General features: G+C 35.7%; 1 protein-coding gene across 1 annotated transcript in view; it reads left to right on the top strand.

Moving 5' to 3' along the window:
- Positions 1-2340, top strand: part of TTLL7 (tubulin tyrosine ligase like 7) — a 115909-nt gene extending 113569 nt beyond the window's left edge. The window contains exon 21 of the mRNA XM_016220657.2: positions 140-2340. Within this exon, the coding sequence (XP_016076143.2) occupies positions 140-260 (121 nt within the window). The 3' untranslated portion in view covers positions 261-2340. The remainder of the gene's footprint in view (positions 1-139) is intronic.
- The last annotated feature ends 19232 nt before the right edge of the window (positions 2341-21572 follow it).

Below are 21572 nucleotides of genomic sequence, written 5' to 3'. Positions count from 1 at the left end.
TCTTTTTATGTGGATTGCATAGTTTTTATAGTATAATTTCTCATGTAGGATATATAAATTATGAGCCACACAACACTTTAATGAGAGATGTTAATACTAATTTGCTTGTAAAAGTCTAATTTTTAACTATTATTTTTAGGTATTTACTACCAGGATGTACACAGTTCTTCATGAGATCACCAACCTACAACTTGAAATACAGTTCACCTGGAATGACTGGCTCCAATGTTTTGTTTACATCCCGATATGGCCATTTGTGAAATAGAAGGGAAGATTGCCATGGGTTATGCATAATAGCAATTCATTTCCCCCCTAATTTAAACATGCAAAGAAAGCAACATTAAGTGCTGTTTTATGTACATATATGTGAAATATATACACACATGCACTCAAATAACATGTATATTTATTATAATATATGAAAGAAGAATTAGCAGAAAACTTGATTATAAGACTTAACCTTTCTGGAAATGTAATAAACCATGTTAATATTGTTTACACAAATATGTGACTGTCTAGAATTTGCTAGGTTTATAATTAACACCTTCCTACTAGAAATGTTATTTTTGCTGCAGAGTATATGAAACAGAACTGATCTTGAAGATCCCATTACAGTGTTAAATTATTTTCTAGATAACACATCTTTTGACTTGAAAAGCATTAATAGTATAATACCTTATTCTCTTATGTATATAGTAGTCATATAAAATGAAGAAAAATTAGAAGCCTGGTGTTGCTTTGATCATAGGATTAAGTATAAAATGGGTTTATCATTATTATAGCACACTGTAAAATACAATAAAAACCCCAACCTGATTCTTCAACATTTTTATTTCTCTATATGGAAATTTAGCTACTTATGATAATGTATATTTTCAGTAAGGATTTAGTGAGATCCTATTCTGACCTAAAATGGAAGACAATCCAGTGGGTTAAAAATAAACAAAACATAAACCAGCTTTTATTTTTACTTTTCATCGAGGGGAGTCACATAAAGGAACAGAAAATGATGGGAAGACAGAATCTCCTCATACGATTTTTGTATCTCCTACCACTCATTTTTATTTGGAAAGTGTATCTCCAATAGGTGTATATGGTCAAACACAATTTTTTCTGTTCTTCAGACGTAGAAGAGCTGACCTTTCAAACTCATTTCAGTTTTACAGGATAATGTGTCACACGTATTTTATAAGTCTTTCAATATTGAGACCAATTTACATTGCAGAGTCTAATACAGTTTCACATTGCACCATAGAAAATAATCTAAAGTACTGCAAATAGAAGGTTCTGATTACTAGATATTATTAGTTATGATGTGCTGTTAAGAATTTTTAAAAATCAAAATAAAGTATGAAGTTTCTTCTTGTTCAGAGTTATTATGCATAAGTTTCATAGCAGTTTTCTTCCATTTCTTACTTAGAGTTTCAAAAACAATGAGTGAGCTTTCAGTTTTCCATGAAAATATAAACACTATTATTGGTGTGGAAATCCTTCAGAATTTCAGTATTCACCTTTTAGAAGTTTAAACTTCTCCCCAAAGTTTTATTTTCTCACAGATGCTAATTATTTGCAAAATTCAAGAATGTCTTACCTCCTCTTATCCTAAAAGCTTCTTCCAGTAAATCAAGAAGTGGCCCAAAGCAGAAGAACTGAGAGAGGCAAACTAACCTGGTTTAATTCACAAACTGGATAATTGGCAGCCCCAAGTTGTAAGTTAGATATTCTTCGCTTTTAAAGCCATATTCTGAGACTGTGTTAGACTAAACTAGGCGATTCCCTGAATTATTGCTAGCTACCTGCTTGTTTACAAATGCCTAACATCCATATTCCAGTAGACACTTTTTCTTGCAAGATGCATCCCAAAGAAGAATTTATTGTCTTTGTGGAAAAAGAGAATAAGGGTGTCAGGGTGAAGGAAATTTCAGTGTAACTGTGAGCATTTATGACTCCATTTTGTGAATTCTTAAACATGTATTATAGATTTCTCAGAATAAATAATGTAAAAATGGGAATGGGGGTATTACAAAATTATTATAAGAATGATCAGTAAGTAGGCCTTTTCAAGGAATATTTTTAGTCATTTTTCTTTCAAATTCACGATTTGTCCATGAATGAGACACAATTTCAAGTGTCTAGTATATGATATCAACACAGTTTGTTGACCGCTCATTTGCATTAGTTTAAATAAAAATGTTTATTTAATTTGCTAGGACGAGTGCTTTAAAACTTCTGTCCTTAGTTGTACGAGAGTGAAATTTTTATTTAAGACAAAGAAGAATGTCCAACATGGGAATGCACCCTGTCCCCCAGGAAACACACACACACACACACACACACACACACACACACACACACACACAGACAATTTTAAAAACAAAGAGTAAATTTAAATACTGTGTCTGAAACTACCCAAGTAATTGATGAACAGATTTCATTTCTCTAGCCACTTAAGTCTACCTTTTTTGAGCATAGAATTTCATTGCCCACATTTCCTATTTATACTGATCTAGTTTGATATGATGAAGTTGTGAATAAAGCCATACACTCATTATTTATATATTACCTGGTATGCTGTGGGCTATGGTTGCTGTATTGCTTATTTCTTAATGAGAAACTAAGAGAAGAGGCGATAATAAACTTTGGAAGTCTCTAGAGGCCATAGAAATGTTTTAGAGGTATAACATATTCCTTAGTTTTTATTATAATTTTTAACTGATGGGGTTAAAACATATCAGTATAAGTGATAAGTATGAGTCTGACTCTCCCTTTCTCTTTCTCTCTCTCTCTCTCTCTCTCTTTCTCTCTGTCCCCTAGGAGAGAAAATAACTTTATCTGAAAAATCCAGAAGCTATTCAATTTTACCACGAGTTTCTAATAGGGAATTTGGTTTACTTATGATGAAAGCATATTTTCATTCTGTTATTAAGAAAATATCTCTGATCATTCTGTAAATCTAAGATTGGAATGCTTCTCAGAAATGTATATGATTGAAATAATTTCCAGAATTGTATAAAAAGCACCCCTTTTAAAAAATCATCTATGAACACAGTTTGATATGCAGATTAGCTTTCATTTGAATAATCCAGCATTGTAGATTAGTAGTTCTTTGTAATCTATTGGAGGAAATACTGTGATTCTTATTATGATTGTTTTTACTAGCAACAAATTTTATTTTACTAGCATTTATTTATGTTGTGTGTATACGAATGAAGTTATAATAGAATTAAATATGGAAATGGCCACAATAACCTTTGCTTAGAACATAGTTGAATATCCCTGGTTATCTATAAGATGCAAAGATCTATACATATTTTTCTAGGTCTAAGTACACAAAAAGTTTCGACTAATTCCTCTTCCCTAGAATTAAAATGAATCAAACTCAAACAAAAAAACAAAAACCCCACAGCTAGATGAGAGTGGGTTCTAGAAACCAAGATAAAGATTTCATCCTAATTCTTTTTAATTTAGAAAGTTTATGATTATAGAATTTTATTGTCTAACTGGAAATTTCAGATGTTTTCATATAAATTAATCTAAATGCTTTATTTATTCTGTCAAAGCCATTTTGTTTAAAAATTCTCTTTAAGCCTGGACGGTGTGGCTCAGCAGTTGAGCGCCAACCTATGAACCAGGAGATCATGGTTCGACTCCTGGTCAGGGCACATGCCAGGGTTTCAGGCTCAGGCCCCAGCAGGGGGCGTGCAGGAGGCAGCCCATCAGTGACTCACTCTCGCCCTCTCCCTTACTCTCTCTGACATCAATGAAAACATTTAAAGAAAAGTAGGCTCCCAAATAAAATAGTGAGGTTTAATTCTCTTTAAGTCTAAACATACACATTACTTGACCTTTTCAAAAGCAAAAAAAATTAATAGTTGCAAAAATGCTATTTCTAGTTTTCTGTAAAGCACTGATTCATTCTTAAATGTATATTCTTTAAAAAATTATAGCAGATACCTCAAGGAGAATGACAAAATACTTTTCTGTTCTCTAATGCTGATTTACATTTTGAGTCTTAGTTAACTTGATTATAAGGGTTAAACAATAAAAAGTGCAACTACAATTAATGTGTTTCTGTGCTTTGATAATTATTGAAAATTTGCTTTCCTCTTTAAATTGAGATATTAAATTTTTCAAGAACTGAATTTGTTATCTAAATATTTGGGCTAATATTACTTATGAATAAATTAAACATTTAGAAATATACTTATGATCAAAATGTTATTCCTTACACTGCCCTTCCTTCCTTCCTACTTCGCTCCCTCCTTACTTCCTTTTTCTTCTTTTTAAAATTTAAGTTCTTTTTGAAGTTTTGACCTTTGCATGGATAAGGTCAAGAAAAGAGAAATCCTTATTTTTGCCTCAGCAACAATAACAGATAATGTGTCATTGGATCTAGTTCAGTTTGCTGAGAGTTTTAGGAATCAGGTTGAAGTCTCTTTGCTTTAAAAGCATTAATTGTGTGGATCTATGTAAACCAAGGTACATGGCTACAAATAACAGTCTTAAGACAAAAAATTGATGTATTAAGACTTATTTCACACTTTGAGATGGCTGCCTTTGTGTGTGTGTGTGTTTGTTTTTTGCCTTGCCATAAATGAGTACATGGTGTATTGAAGGAAAACTGTTCAGGTAACACATCCTGTGCTAACTGGGCTTAATTATCTAAGAATTGCTACATAAAGCTTTTGTTCTCCCCATCAGCTAACTTGAAAACTGTTGGTAAAGTCAACAGACTAATATTTTCTAAATTAGTAAGAAAACCTACTTACTTCACAAAGGTAATCAGATAATGCTGATATTTTCTCTTCCTAAGGTTAACTACGAGAGTTCTTGGTCTTGATCTGGTCAGTTCATACAGGAACTACTGTACTTTCTACAGCATCGAATATTCATAGATTTCCTGAAGATTCTGGGTTTGAAGATTAACCTGAAAGCAATACATTTGCCATCATGAGTCATGACTCAAATTATCCTCATGTGCTTCACTACATGTATATGAATGCAAATGCCGCTACGGAAAATACGTTTGAAATGTCAACACTGTGCAATTAGTATGGCATTGTCATGCTTCAGCATGTGATATCTGTATGGCAAATTTATTTCAATTACTCAGATATGTTACTATAATAAAAAATGCTTAACATAAGAAAGCTACAATATGTCATCAAATGGTTATTTCTGTTTCACACACACAGTTTTTAGCAGTCAAGGGTTGGCTTTCAATTAAACATTCAGGGTGATGAAATATATTTTCAGTGCAATTTTCTTCTGCTGTACAGACAGCAATAGTACTATGGGGATAGCTTTACCTGCTATTAAAGTCAGGTCGAGTAAACAAAATTGGTGTCAATTTCTTAGTTAGCTAGAAGGCACACTTCTCTAAAATTTAGAAATGTGACACTTTTATATCTTTCTAGCATCATCGACTACAACAGTATTACTAATCTGAATAGATTTATGTCAGCATCTCAGCTATGAAGTTCATTTTGGGGAGAATTTATAATTTTAATTTTGTTAAAACATCATACAAGAATCATATCCTAGTCTTATTGCCATTCTTACCATTGTTCTTTAAGATGCTTGTGTATAAAGAAATTAAGATATTTTTCCATTAAAGAAAGTGCTTTGCCTAAAAATCCTATCATATGGTAGAAACTTGAATGCATATAATTTTAAAACTGTTACTATTTTTATAAAGTAAAAATATTATATGAAAACTCAAAGTTGAATTTGTGATTTTCAGTGACAGGTAAAGGTGAAGCCAATGTGAGTAGTTTGGCGTCTCCTTACTTTACTAATTAATTTGTAATTTAAAAAATATGTATAACATTTCATTCAGTTAAATGACTGAAAATCTTTATTAAATAAATTGTCCCAAAATAATGCAAGTGTTAGAAAACTTTATGTAGTGTCTTAAAATAAAATTGATACTTAGCTCTTTTGTAGAGATATAATGGTTCTTAAATTTGGAGAGAGTTATCTTTTTTTTAAATCCTCACCCGAGGATATTTTTTTTCCATTGCTTTTCAGAAAGAGTGGAAAGGAGAGAGAGAGGGAAGGAGAAGCATCGACTGGTTGCCTCCCACCCATTCCCCGACAAGGACCAGGGATCAAGCCTGCAACCGAGGTATGTGCCCTTGGCTGGAATCGAACCAGGGACCCTTCAGTCCATGGGCCAACACTAACCACTGAGCCAAACCAGCTAGGGCAGGAGAGAGAGCTCTCTTAATGATGATTCTTGTATATGTAGAATATGGTGACGACTGCCCATTCCCATGGTCAGGTAAACTTGGGAAACATTGGGTATATACTCAGGGCCTTGAGTATTCTAAGATGTGTAGGGTCTCCAGCAAGGGACTAGAATCTTAAACTGATTTCCCCTTTTATTGAAATGCATCTCCCAGGGCTAGTCTTTTATTGACCAAATTTTGGAAAACCAAGTTAAACCAATTCATTCACTAGTGAAGTGATAAAGGCATTTCTTCATTTATTTATACACCAGTGGTATAATTACGAACACTGACAAATCTAGTACAAGAATTTACTTACACTTGTAACTTAAAAATTTGATCATTACCAGAGGACTGTTTGAACCAGGGTTTCAACAGGGAATAGCTTGACCCAGGAAGGAGCACCATAGATAAATAACCTTAATGGCACACATGAGTTACATGAGACATTTGCAACATAACTGTGATGTGCAAAGTAATGGAAAGTGCCTAAGAATGTGGTCAGAATGTGGTCCAAGCCCTTATGAAGAGATATTAATGATTTATTGGGTCTAACATGATAAAAGGCTGTCTTTAATGAAAGTCTAACGTCACCCATCAGCAGATGGTAAAAGCTTTGTATAGCACACGGTATATTTAGAAGCACTTGGCCATCTGAAAGTATCTTCTCATATAAACAAAAAAAGCCTGTTAATTTCTGACAAATTTCCTTGGGGCCAACACATTTCCTTCAAAGCTGGAATTTATTAGAAGTTTGTCATATTATTGATGAGAGACAAAACTTATTAAGTCAAACTTTTTTTTGATATCTAAATTCTTCGTAAGCAGTGTTAGACACTTTGGAAGTCTAAGTTTCATCACACTGAGTCCTGTTTTGTCCCAGGTGAAATATTGCCAAATTAATTTTGCTCTTTAAAAAACGTAGTAATTACACTACTATTCAGTACATTTAGAGAGTCATTTACTGAATGGTACTATAGTGGCTTAAACTGAACTATTTCACATAGTTATCAAAAATACTGAAATTTTGGCTTAGAAAGCAGTATCTTTACTGTTGTACAGAAATGACACCATTTTGATAACTTTATAGCAAGGCAGCCGTCAATATTTTATGTAGTAATAGCAATGTGGTGAGAATAAGCGAATTCCATATCCTGTACTAAGAACAGGACATGCAAGTGGAGATAAGCCCTTTAAGTACTAAATTGGCAGTGCTGTGATATAAACTTTCAAGGATAATAAAACTATATAAATTTAGACAAGCTCTGTTCTATTATGCTGTTGCTGGTGTTAGAATAAGATAACTTCTAAAAGGTCAAGAAACATAATAAAATTTATTTTTTAAACCTGCAGTATGCTGTGAGCAGTAAAAACATGAATATATCTGCATGTTTGTAATATATCTGATTTAGGGGAAAATACATGACACAGCGCATGTGAAAAATTGAGAGTATATAAACCTTAATACAATCTACGAAAATACCATTTCAGCATATTACTTCAATTTCATTAAGATGATGAAAATGTGAATTCGGAAAATTACTTAGTCCTAAGGCTAAAAATAGGTAGATCATCAACACCTAATATCATTTTAGCTCAAATTGGTATTTGTTCAGTAAATGATCTACACCATAATGTGAAAAGTACAAAGAAGAACTCAAATTTGGGGAACAAATTGTAGGTTTTTTTAAAAAAATAAACACATTTAGCTAATGCCATTACATTTAACTCTTCCCAAACTGAAGCTCTAGACTTGTTGCCATAAACACTTCCTACAAATACAGAATAAGGTACATTCCTCAGAAATTAGCTTGATTGTGTATTTGAGTCTTAGGTCCCTCAGGCAATGATTTGTTATATTTGCTTTTTAATTTTTTTCCTGACCATTTCTAAGTTTCTACATTAATCTCATTCAGTTCTACTTTTCCCAGCTTGTCACATTACTCTCTTAAAATACTAAATAATCATTGCTTATTTGATTGTTTTAACTAAAACATTGTGTTCTTATGATAAATTCATAGAAAGAGCAAAGGCAGATTCCACTTCTGCATTATTACTTACACTTTTGGACTAATATTTTATGTTTTTAGCACTTTTTCCAACAGTTATGGTGTCCTATTTCTCTGAGCAGCAGGTAATTAGCAGATTACAACTTCTCTAAATTCTATGGTTATTCAGAATCTCTTGTATACGTATGTCTGGTTAACCATGAGAAGCCTACTTGTGGACCTGAAATGTCCTGATATTGATCTTGCTTCTTCCTACACATGCTAGAAATTTCCATAGCAGTTTGTAGATCTGACCTTGGTACTAAATTATTGTACGGGGATTAGAGATTTCTAAAAGACTCTGTGGTACATAATACCTTGCCAAGGCGCTGGGAAAATAAAACGAAGCTTCTTACAAAGATTGAGTCTCTATTATTTTCCTTAGTTTATTACCTTCATCTACTTTACTGTTTACTTTTCTTCTATAATAGAAAATACATTGGAACAAGAAGCAGAAGATGTGGATTCCAATCCTAGTTCTGCTATGAACTACTTGGGAGGGACAGGTCTTTGTTTCCCCAAAATAAATACCAACTTTGTCTAAATGAGAGGTTTGTTGTGAGGAAATTAGGAATCTTTAGTCTCTGTAGTGAAGTATTGTAATTCCCTCATATCTAAAATATTTCACCAATCATCAGAAGACACTACTTTGTGATTCTAAGTCTGGTGGGCATCACTGGGTTTCAGGTTCTGTAAGAATGGGACTAAGGAAACCTGTTACAGATGTTCAGCTGTTTTAATAAAAACCTTCTGTGTACCCACTAAAGTCAGTCTGAAGATCACTAAGTTAAAATTTATTCACACAGCCAGAAATTTTAGATAAAAATCAAACAACACTCTTAGATCTTGTTATCCCTAATAAAGATGGTGGTTATAAGAATGGCCTCAGATGCCAGATGACCTGGGTTTCAATCCCTGGACCTCGGGGGAAAATGATTCTGAGTCTCAGTTTCCTGTAGTGTTTAATGGAATTAATTGGGATAGCCTATGTGAAGTTCTGAGCCTGGCAAGTACCTCCCAATAAATGTTTATTCTTATTTTACTTCCACACCATGCCTTTCTCTACCATCCCCAGAGAAACACAACTCTGTCGATACATTTTAGGGTTGAGCACCCCCAGCACCAATATGGTATTCTGGGGGCGTGCTCCAGGTTCTCCCATCACACGTTTTCTGGCCTTGCTATCGATCTCATTCCTTCTGTAATGTCATTTCTGGACAAAGGGACATTGCAGTGGTTGGATCCCCAAAAAGTTGTTCTAACCATCGAAATCTCTGAATGGACATTGAATAGAAAGGACAATTGAGCCATTTGCAAGGACTAGTGTTTTAGTTAGTTGTTCTTAGGAAATGCCAAGTATAAACATCAGGGAATTACCATGCACGTGCCTTTTCTGAAACATGGTGTAGAGAAAAATTCTAATATATGTAATCTTTTAATTGGTTACTCCTCGGTAGGTCTTGATGAATATTATTAGCACCACAAACAATACTAGCCTGCCAAGCACTGCTAAATTGTGCTCTGAGGTATAAAAAGCTCATATTCTAGGCAGGGAGATACGTAAACACTGCTAGGTAATACTACTGCAGACAAGTGGTACAATGGAGTATCCTGTGTAACATGAGTGTCCTGTGTAGAAAAACTGGGGAGAGTGTATAAGAGAGCAGTTGAGTTGGATCTTGATATGTGAGCAAGAGTCCCACAGCAAAAAAAGAGGATTCCGGACCCAGGGATATCAGAGGTGAGAGGGCTTGACCCAAAGAAGACTGAAGCTCGGCATGGTTCAACATGGGTTTGGGTGTTGAGTAGATGTAAAGTTTAGGTAGGGTTGAATTAGCAAATCCTTAGATGCCATGCTTAAGAGTTTGGATTTTACCCTTTATGCAGTAGAATCAATGAACATTTTTAATATCAGGTAGCGAGGAGGTGGAGTCTGCGTTTTATAGTTTGCTGTGTGGCTTTATGGAAGAGGGAGGAAGACTGGGCTTGGGAGTGGTTAGTGGCCATAAAGTAGCTAAGACATGGTGACTGGGGTGCTGGCAGGTCAGGATGAGGGCCTAAATTTAAGTGGAGTGAAGATCCAGATTCAAGAGACATATCTGAGGCAGAATCCTGCAGACTTTTTGACCTGTTTTGTGTGAGGAATGGAGGAGATGATTTGAGATTGTTTAAAATTTTTTTTCATTGTCATGAAAAATTTTATTTAGTATAAAAATGATTGTGTTTTTTGTCAAGCCTGCTTTCCTTGGCCATGGCCTATAATTTCATGTTGACAGACACTTACTGGGTACTGGCTGTGTGTTAAGAACTATGCTAGATACCAGAGAAACAAATTATTAATAAAATAATATCCTCACTTTTCACGAGCTCAAATTCTAGTACAGGATGTCATCTAAACAAATAATTATAATGAAATATATTAAAGATCTATAACAGAGGTGTATGTAAGTAATTCTACAAACTGTTCTATTACCATTAGCATGGAATACCTCTATGTAATGTGAGGGCCTACCTCTGCAATGGCCCTTACAGCATCAGCTATAATGGATAATTTGCTTGACAGAAAGCAGAATTGCGTGCCTAATATTGTAGACTATAAATAGGAGCATAGAATAGACAGAGGCAAAAACAGCTCAAGATAAGTGTTCTCTTCAGAAAGAACTCTTGGATTTTCATTTAATCAAATAATGAGAGGTGTGCAATGGAGTTGCTAAGAGCCTGGACTCAAGAGGTAACTGTTGGGGTCTGAATCTCAGTTCCACCACTTCCTAGTGGCCTGACCTTGAATAAATTCCTTACCACCTTTTTCTCATTGTCCTCATCTGTAAAGTGGAGATAATAATGATAGTAGTGATAAGATGGCTATGAAGATTGATTTGTGCATTTCTGAAGCCATCAATGAGATGAAGTCTCATTTTCGTTCCCTATAATAGAGAAACTTCAAAATCATTGTCAGGTTTTTATTTTATTAAATACTTTTTTGACTTAACACTGTTTTTGAAATGTTATTTTTATTATATGGTTTTGCAATAGATTCTGATTATATGTTGCATTTAAAAGTGACTCTCATATAACTTCAACTTAAAGACTTATAACACTGAAAATTGCATTCTCATTGATTGCTCTTTGTAGGGTGATAATTCTTTCTGTTACTGATATGATGATCTTCCTGGCCTGTCAATAATATTAGAAACAATCTTACACCGCCAGCTATCTTTCTATTCTGAGGTTTTAATGATTTGAAGAGGCAGCTTTTGCTGCTTTAATGATTTTATCTTCTCTAACATCTATTCATGTAAAATATGCTTCTGTTATTAGTTTTCATTATGAGGAAATACATGGAAAGATTAATTTAACAGGTTCTTTTTCTGCCCTTGATGTCTCGCACTGTTTATCAATTGCTCAGCTGTGTTGTCACTGTTAGTGACATTATTGGAGCTATTTAACTGAACTATATCACTCAACTAGTCTCTTTCCATTATTTATATGTGATCATTAATTGATTAATATTATATTCTTTACAATAAAACAGTCACCTTGAGATAGAACATCTTCACTTGGTCCTGGCTGGGGGCATCGGCAGAACTGGAATAACAATCAATAGAGCTTTCCCTTGGTGGCCCTCCCCGCGCAGTGAGCTGAGCCGCCCTGTGCAAACGCCAGCTGCCAGCCCGGGCCTTACGAGTTCGTTTCAGCCCTTTGACATATGTGAGCGCCAGAAGACTGTGACACTTTAGGAGTTAAGTTTTCATGTCTTCTAGATGGGAGGTCCTGCTCTGAGGTTTTAAGCATCATAACGATTGTTTTTTGAAGCTATTTCTCTAAACTGATGGGTAAGTCTTCCAAGGAAAAGGAAGACTCAGAAAAGCCCCTGAGTCTTGGTTTCCAAAGGTGAGTGTAACCCAATGAATACTCGAGGGGCTTGAGCAATGAACATCCTTTTCAAATCTTTCTCAGATCTTTTCTTACATCTTTTATGTCTTCATTCATGCCATTAACCATCACTTTATTCAGTCTCATATTTAAAATACAGGCATACAAAATATCTTTTTATTTTGGTTGGGTGTGGTATTCTGATGTTAAAATTTTCCTAAAGGTTACTGAACTCTATGACTACTGTAGAGAACTGGTTAAAACTGTGACCCAAGTGCCTCTCTGAAAAGACTCTTGATTTGGTGGAGAGGAAATGGTAACTGGAATTGTTTTTATTCTGACTATAAAATTCTATATGTTTGATTTATAAGTAGATTAAAAATATGGTTAATGATGCTCTTTTATTTCAAGATACTGCATTAAATTTAGTAGTATTTTTACTTATACAAAGTTTAATATGCAATGACTTCCCCTGAGAAGTCCTTTATTCAGTATTTATATTTGTTGCAATTAGGAAAATCTGTTAATTATATATCAATTGTCATTGATCAAAGAGAAAAGTCTTATTTTTGACATGTTCTTTGGCATTTCTAGAGGTGCACTGGTAAATGTTCAGCAACTAGTCACACACACATGCACACACACACACAGGCCCAGAAAGAAAAATGAAATCCTGATTTATGGTGTTTGCCAATTTATGTAGTGTAAATACTCCCACCATGACAGATTTCAGCTATCAAAATTATATCACTGAAAAAGGAGCTGGGAAGTTATGTGCATAGTCAGCTTTTGCAAGTTGCTACTGGTCGGCTCCAACAAACTACACTGGACCTGATTTTAAAATTGGCAATCATACAAGTTTTTATTTTCATGTTTGGACTTCTGCTACTACTTATGTCTATTCAGTAAATTTTCTTTTCAGATGGTTAGTAATTTGTTTCTGCAAATATGTAAATGGAGACAGCACTTAGGAGACTGCAAATATTTTTACCTTCTTTCAGTGAATCAGGTTCCAAAACTGAATTTCTTATGTAGTCAGTCCCCTCCTATTCATTTTCTTTGGTACTTTGTTTATTACAAGATGAAATTTCCTGGGAGCCAATAAATGAAAACATTTGAATGTGTGCTCCAACTGGCTTTTAATTCGAGTCAATTTAGAAACTCAGAATTATTTAAAGTAGTTCTAGCTGTTCTAAGGTTAGCAATTAGCACTTTAATTTGTGCAAATGGCACTGGAAATGCTGTATCAAAATGCTTTCTTTTAATAAAAAAAATAAAAACCCTTTAAAAAAGGTTTTTAAAAATCAGTAGCAATCAATTTGAACAGTACTACTTTTTCACCAAGAGAGAGCAACATAAGCACACTTTACAAAAACACATTTAAGTGGCCATTTTACTTTGTAAGTGGTAGCGATGTGTCCACGCTTTATTTAGGAACCTGTTACTTTATCTGCCTCTGAACTTGATGAATGAAGTGCAGTGACTAGTGAGGGTTATGGCAGTTGATGGTGCATTCTACACAAATAATATTTTTGTCTTCAGATATTTTCTATACACTATATGTTTCTTCGTTATAATTTCACTTATTGTTCATGGTTATGAGTCTCTGAATATTGACATTGTTTTTCCTGTAAGAAATGGCTTTCAGCCAGGTGCATTTTTCTCTATCTGGTATAACAAGGGTAAGAAAATTTCAAGAGTCTTAAATGTGTGAGTGTTGGTACTTTAATTTTTTTAGTGTTTAAAAATAAGGTGCATAATATTCAACTCTAAGAGAACTGGTGTGTCTGAAAATTTTCTTTAGGAAGATTTTAGTTATTAAATAGAATAGCAACTTTAAATATAAACAACTGACACCTGACCATAAAATGGAAGTGTGAAGATTTCACCAATAAATTTTGAACTTTTAAGAATGAATTGTGATTAACTTTAATTAGAAATTTTGCTAGATTTTGTAGCTTAATGTCTCACCTTAATTATTTTAGGGACACTATTTCTTTCAAGGTTTTCATACTTCAGTAAAACATAGTGTCTCTAGTTTGCAGTAACTAAATATTAAACTTATATTGCTTCCATATAACAGCAGGAGTACCTGCAAAACATATCAGTTAAAACTCAATAAGGCCAAATCTTTAAAATGCCAGTGACAGATGATTTATTATACTTATTAAACTCATGTTTTATGGATCTTTAGATACTTGTCAACCTCTGGGGGAGCATTTACCAGGGCAAGGGAAGCAAAAGAAAAAAAAAAAAAAAGGTCATGGCTACAAATAAATGCATTAGTTCTCTGCTTTTTGGGAAAGTTATTTTTATGTGATTTTAAATTTAGTAAAATTCAGAAAAAATTAAAATACGTGTAAAGCATTATTTTTAAAAATGTAGTTTTAGAAGTCTTTACAGGAAGAAGTTTATGGATTAAAAAAGTGTGTAAATATTTGCATGGTTTCTGTAGCTTGCTGCTAGGAATGTTGACAGGCATGTGCTAGGAATGTTAATGCCACAAGGAGGAGTTGTCCTGTGTCATCGTGCCCTTGAGGTCTGATTCTACCCTTGTGCTTTCATATCTAGTTTTTAGAAAACAGTAATTACATCTAAAACCCTGGGTCTGATTCTATGCTTGACATAGTTACCTCAGAATATAATATCAAGCCACCTACTTTCCAAAAAAAAAAGCATCCTTAGGTCAGATAAGTAAAATTCAAAATTGTAACTTAGAAATTATTCTATACATTTAAAAATATTTTACTTTAAGGTTCTTTTACACAGAAAGCTCCCCTAAGGAATTTAAAATATAAATTAAATGAATAAAATCTTGACTTATAGTCTTTAAAGACCCATCAATCAATTGATCAAACAATCAAACATGTATTTGCTGAGCACATACTATGTTCCAGGTACTCCTGTAAGTACTAGAAACTAAGTGATAAAATATCTCTGCCAGTGGAAAAACATTCCACTGGAGCTCAAAGGTTCTTAATGGTACAAGGTAGTGTGTTTAAGAAACACAGAAAGATCAGTAAGGCTGGATTGTGATGAGTCAGGGAGTGTGGTACAAATCTCTGGATTTTAAGTTTAGTGGAAAGTCACTGGAAGGTTTTAAGCAGAGAAGTGATGTGCAGCCATACCTTTTAAGAAAGATCATTCTTACTCCTCTATGGAAAATAGATTGTAGTGTGGCAAGAGTGAGTATAATAAGGTCAGTTGGGAGGCTATTAATGTTGTTCAAGTAAAAGATCATGGTAGCTTTGATTAAGGGGGGAAAGAGGAATGAAGGTGAAGATTTAGAATATATTTGGGAGGTAGAACAGATGAGACTTGTTGGTGTTGGGAATCAGTAAAGGGAAAGAACCAAGGGTGTTATGAGACTTTTTTGACTTGAGAGTCTGAGTGTACGATGTGCCCTTATTTGTCATGCGGAGGAACAGGTTTGTAGGGGCTGGGCAATACAGAAATCAGTTTTGGACACCTTAAATTTGCTATCCAGGGAGCTGCAGTGGAGGTGTTGGGCAGATTGATGTATATTAAAATATCTATTGTCATCTCTATATTCAAATGAGAGAAGTGAGGCACAGAGAGGTTAAGCACTAGCCCAAGATCACTTAGCTTAGTTTAGCCAGTGGAGATGGTATTAGAATTCAGGAAGCCTGGCTTCAGAGTCTGCACTTTTAGCCACTGTGTCAATTTGACACTCAGGGTTGAAGATACTTAAAGCTGTGGTATAAGGATGAGCTCAGCTTGGAAGAGAAGATAGAGAGTAAAAAGACACGCAGCCGGACGTGGATCCTCTGGCATTAAGGTGGTGGAGGTGAGAAGGTAGCAAGAGACACTGACAAGGAGCAGCCACTGAGGTCTGAGGAAAACCGGGGATATAAAGGGTCATAGGAGGCAAGGGGACAAATTATTTTAAGGAGTTGAAAGCTGCAGAGGTGTTGAGTCAGATGAGAAGGGAGGTAAATGGGCCAACATGAGCTGTTCGTGACCTTCACAGGAACAGCTTCAGTGGAGCGGTGGGGAAGGAAGCCAGTTTAAATTAGGTTGATCATGTTGTGGAAGCACAAGTACCGACATGGAACCGAGAAGGCATCTCATGTTTTTATGTATGTGTAATATGGACAGTGAATTGCATTCTGTTCTGAGGCAGTCGAGTGGAGAGTGTGGACTCTGGAGTCAGACCTGAGTATTAATTCTAAATCTAACACTAGTTTTGTCATCTTGAGCCTTTTACATAACCTCTCCGAGCCTGTTTTCTTATCTGTAACATTTGCTTCACCTAATTCTTGGAAGAAGCTCTGCTGTTTACCCTCCTTGCTGTTCCCTTTGTAAAATGCCATTTCCTTTATCTGATATCTTTCAAAATCTTCCCCTTCCCCTAACGTCCTTATGAATAACTGCCTCAGCCCTTATGTTAAGGTTTATATGTGTTTCTAAAGTTGCATTTTTCTCCTTAAATTGTGTGCTAATTAATTAAAACAAGTTTCCTTTCTTTTCATTTAGTGTCTCTAAACACCTATCAGATTATGAGGCACAGAGTATGTATTCCAAAAATTTCGACTGAATTGAATTACTTTTGTCCCACTGTGTGAGGTGAGCATGACATCAGTAAGGACTATTGTGACTATTATGGGGAATGGGGGGCAAGGAGAGAGCAGGGAACGTCTGAGCTACACAGATGCTCTAGGTAGCAGTGCAATCAATTTTCAGTTTAAAGCCCAAATGCAGACATGTGACAAAAGAGCTTTAAAACTTCTCCCATCACAAGACATAGACAGACGGCAGCTGTCAGAACAAAGGACCGAAGGTCCCCACAGAGAGAACTCAGACATGTGCAGCTGTAGAGAGACAGGGAGCTGCAGGAATTACAGCCACGGCCGGGAGTTCATAGAGTAGATGGGAGGGAGGCAGAGTGTTGAGAAGAAGCCAGTTGATACTATATTCACTCAGTACTTTGAGCTAAGACTAAGGCTAAGACAATGATAAAGAGTCCCAAATAAGAATTAATACAGTAAATTATCCGACTGATTTTAACTTATTGGAGTTTCACAAAATAAGGTGCAATTCAGGGACTTGTAAAACTTGGTTTCACTGTACTGGGGAGTTAATTCTATAGAGGCATGAAATAAAATAAGATGGAGATTGAGCTGATTTTTTTCAGATGTTATTTTCTAAGTATTACGGATTTTTTCTTCATATTCATAATCTGTCCATTTTCTGATTTCCTTTAAGGATATTTTTTTAATGCTCTCAAATTAAATCACTTTATCCTGGCCTACATACTATGAATATAAAAGAAATCGGGTCAAGCTTAATGAAAATCATAGTGAGACTTTTGCTGTCAGACAATGAAGAATGAATATACTCATCCCATATTATTTATGGGTATTATTATCATTGTATTTCATAAAGATCTATTTTGGAATAAAAACCTAAGCATATATATCTTATATTTATATCTATATAGATATATAGATATAGATGAAAACCTCAAAGTTATATATAATATACAATAAAAATATATAATATATGTGAAATATAAGCATATATATCTACATCTATATATAAACTATATATATATATACATATATATAAAAACATTGAAGTTGTCAGCTCAGAAGATGGAAAACTTGTTTTTCTGTCAACTTCTACTGACATATAAAGGAAGAAAATCACAAAAGGGCTACATAAGTAATAAAGAAAAATTTTAAGCATAAAAAATTAAGATTTAAGATCAGAGAACAAAATATCTAGCAAATGTAATGAATGAAATGTACTTTTACTTAATCAGGAAGAGAAAGGAATGTGAAGAAATTTGAGGTGGAAGGAGGGACAGACCCAGAAAAAGAAACAGGCTTCTGGCATGCATATGAAGAGCTACAAGGAGAGGGAGGGAGAAGAGCTCCCCTCAAACAGTGACACAAGTGTGAACACACAGTTTAACATGCCCATCCCATTTATCTAGATAAATTGAATAGAAAAAAAAGAGAAAACCATATAAATACAATAAATAAAAGAGATTATGAACTCCCTAAAGGAAAGGCTTATTTCTCATTTATCTTTGTGTCTTCAGCTCCTAGCACACCAAAGTGGGTTCTTAGTAAATGTTTGTTAAAATGTTGACAAAAACAGAGGAAACAATTTTTTTATTGAGTACTATCTCATCTTGTAGCCTACAGAGGTCCTTGGCAGCTATAGGCATGGATAAAATATATGAACTGTAGTCAGTCCTCAAGGACTGTAAGAGATTAACTGAATATTGAAGGGTTTCCACCTATGTTTTAGCCTATTGATATGGACAGCAGTGCAGGGAAGGAGTTGTGACTTGGAATTGTCGAGGTCAGCATTGATAGTTTCTGCAGTAATCAATACAAATACATTTCAAAAAACCTGGAAACCCTCTCTAAGGTTGAATGAAATACTTGCCTGTGAATATCTAGAGAAGTGTAGAATGTACAATGATGGTTTCTATGTTCTGGTAAACTTTAGGTATTTAAATTTGAAAACTGAATATTACCAAATTCAATATATAAGGTCTCTAAATTCTTTTAATTTTTGAATTCCTCATAGCTATGCCATTTTTATATATTCTCTTTTTTCTTTCCTTTTTTTTTTTTGAATAAGGCAAGGATCCTATTTGATACAAATTATAGTTTCTAGTAAACAACAAAGCATTCTTTTTATACTGCTTTTAATATATGAGACCACAGTAGAAATTGGTTTGTAACCCAGCTACCCAGGAAAGCCCACCCACTTTCCCACATGTTCAAGTTGAGGAAGGGGGTTTGAGAGAGGGTGTGAATACCTTGCGGTAAATAGGATGGAAAATTACCTTGCTTTACTCTCCCGTTTGCAAGTTGTCATGTTTTATTTTTGCTATTAGTAAGATTTAGTAATTTTAGACCCATCCAAAGAGAAACAGCATATGTTTGGTGTTTCGGCATGGAGGCTGCTAGGGGCATTGGGTGAGGGTAATCACTCAGCACAACCCAAGTATCTGGGATCTGGTCACCTCCCTTTCCACAGTGAAACTACCACCCTAAGATTCTAGGACACTGTGTTGGGGACTTTCAAGTGTCCTGAGCTGTTAGAGGGTCAGTTGGAAGAAGTGGATTGTCCATAAAGAATGACTTTTGGGGCTGAACATGTAAGCATGAGCACCAGGTAATAAGCAGACTGCAGTGGATAGTAAGTTTCCCTTGGATGGTAATGGAATGAACACCTGATGGACTTTCTCAGCACAGGCAATGTGCAGTAGTCCATTGGATGCCCTTAGAGTGGACATGAGGCAATGGGATGGTTGCTTATGCCTCCATGTTCCTAGTAACATGTGGGCTTTGTTCTGGCAAAGGCTGGGCAGTGTCTGGGTGCCTACGTTCTTCCTCCGGACTCAGGCCCCCATCCTGGGCCTCGCTGACCTCCCCCCTAGGCAGATTCTCCTTCACTATCGGCTTCCCTCTTCCAGCCCTCTGAATCTTTGTCTCCTCTGCAGTGCAGTAACCGACTCTCTTGTGCTCATTCTAATTAGTGTTTATGGCATAAGCTTTATGTCCCGAGCTCCTTCAGTACTTTGCCTTTTTATTTCTTGCCCAGTTCTCAAAATCATGTGTTTTAAATTTAAAAATGCCTTTCTTTCTTGCAAAATAACCTGTTTCTTGCAAGAAAAAGCTTTAGCTTTCACACTTTGTCTCTGCTATCAGTTTCACAAATCTACTTCGAAAATAAAAAACTGAGCATTGACTGCTTCTTTTCTCTCTCTTTATTTCTCTTACAACCAGCATGATCTCCCAGAGACAAAGAAGGCTATTCGTTAGAGTGATGCGTTCATCAAGATTTTGGGGGCTTATCAAGCCACCCGTGCAGGAAGAAGGGGCAGCATTAAGGCAAGCCTCTGCTCCCATCACTGTGCCATGCAGATACGAATTTTCTATAGAGCAAGTGCTGGTAGTAACCAGGCTCCAGATGTTTTGATGAAACCTATGCACGTGTGTGTGTGTGTGTGTATGTGTGTGTGTGCGAATCATAAGAAGTTAAGTGGAGAGTCATCATATTGGTGAAATAGAGGGCTCTGAGGTACATACTAATAGACCCTGCAGGAAAGCTAACATGTGAACATACATATGACATGTAAATAGTTAGGAATAGCCTTTACAGAACTATAAGCCACACCACCTCAGTGAGAATATTTGTACCTTTCTCTCCACGCTGCTTCTTTGCTCTGACTCTAGAAAAGCCAGAGGCACCTGGTGAAGACGAAGGAGGGAGGGAGCACAGATCATGCTCAGCTTCTCCTCTGCAGGAACCTGGAGTCAGATTGGGCCTGAGCCCAGGTTGGGGGAGGAGGAAAAGCTTTGAATGAGATGTGAGATTAAAGTTCCAAATTTAACAGAACCCTTTACTACCTGGAAGTGAGTCATAATTACGGACATAAGACTGACTCTTTTTGTTGTTGAAAATGACTGTAAAGTCATAAAAGCTGCCCGAAATGTCATTAAGGTATGGGAAAGGGGAATCTGACATGTGGTAGGAGGAAAATACAGCTGCTTCCTGTTTGTAGTCATTACGTTCAGCCCTTTCAATAAATTGGCTACACATCCATCGATTCTCATGTAGTCAGACAGTGACTAATAGCAACCCACACTGCATCTCAACAGCTGAAGAGCTAAAAGACGACAATCACAGGCCGAGTATGGGAAGGTTCAGATCTCCCAGCCTACAGAGAGAGAGAGGAATGAGCTGACCTAGCTGCTCTGTATGTCTAATGCATCTATGCCTGGCACCCAGAACTCTCTCCTTATCTTCCTCTAGTCCCAGGCCGACTTTGCCAATGTCCCCCTTTTAATCTCTTTCTTGCCAAGCTTTCCAATTTCTTGTGGCAAGATCATCCTCACCGTCATTTCGGCCTGAACTTGTCTTTGACACCTCTCTTAGCTTTACCATTCACATTTAAAAGCCAACAAGCCCATAAATCTCTCTCTGCAACAGCTCTCAAAACACCTCTGGTTTAAGCTTTCATTACTTCTCATTAAACCATTTATTAATTTATTCACACATGTTGGAGGGCTCCATGATAACAATAAAGCATGCGGTTAGACAAGAAATGCTTCGTGCTCTCTGGGCCCTTGTGGTTTGGAGAGCGATGGACTTTCAAGCTGTTGCAGTGCAATGTGAGGAGTATACTGTCAAGGTGCTAGGGAAGTCTGGTGAAGGGAATAGCTACCTGCTTAGCAGAATGGAGACCTGCCAGAGAAGGGACATTGGAGCTGACTCTTTAAGAATGAAATATAGAAAAGTGAAAAGGGAGGGTGGTGGAATCAGCCAGCAGGAAACCATCAAGCAGAGGGAGACCATTTGCAAAGACAGGGAGACAGAACTGCAAGTAGTTCCTTACAGCTGGAGCTAGGGAGTGAGGTGGGAAATCCCAAGA

The sequence above is a fragment of the Miniopterus natalensis genome, chromosome 9 (assembly GCF_054644295.1).
Source record: "Miniopterus natalensis isolate mMinNat1 chromosome 9, mMinNat1.hap1, whole genome shotgun sequence".
In the NCBI taxonomy this organism is placed as follows: Eukaryota; Metazoa; Chordata; class Mammalia; order Chiroptera; family Miniopteridae; genus Miniopterus; species Miniopterus natalensis.
The sequence above is the reverse complement of the archived record's forward strand: the minus strand, read 5'-3'. Positions and strand labels throughout refer to the sequence as shown.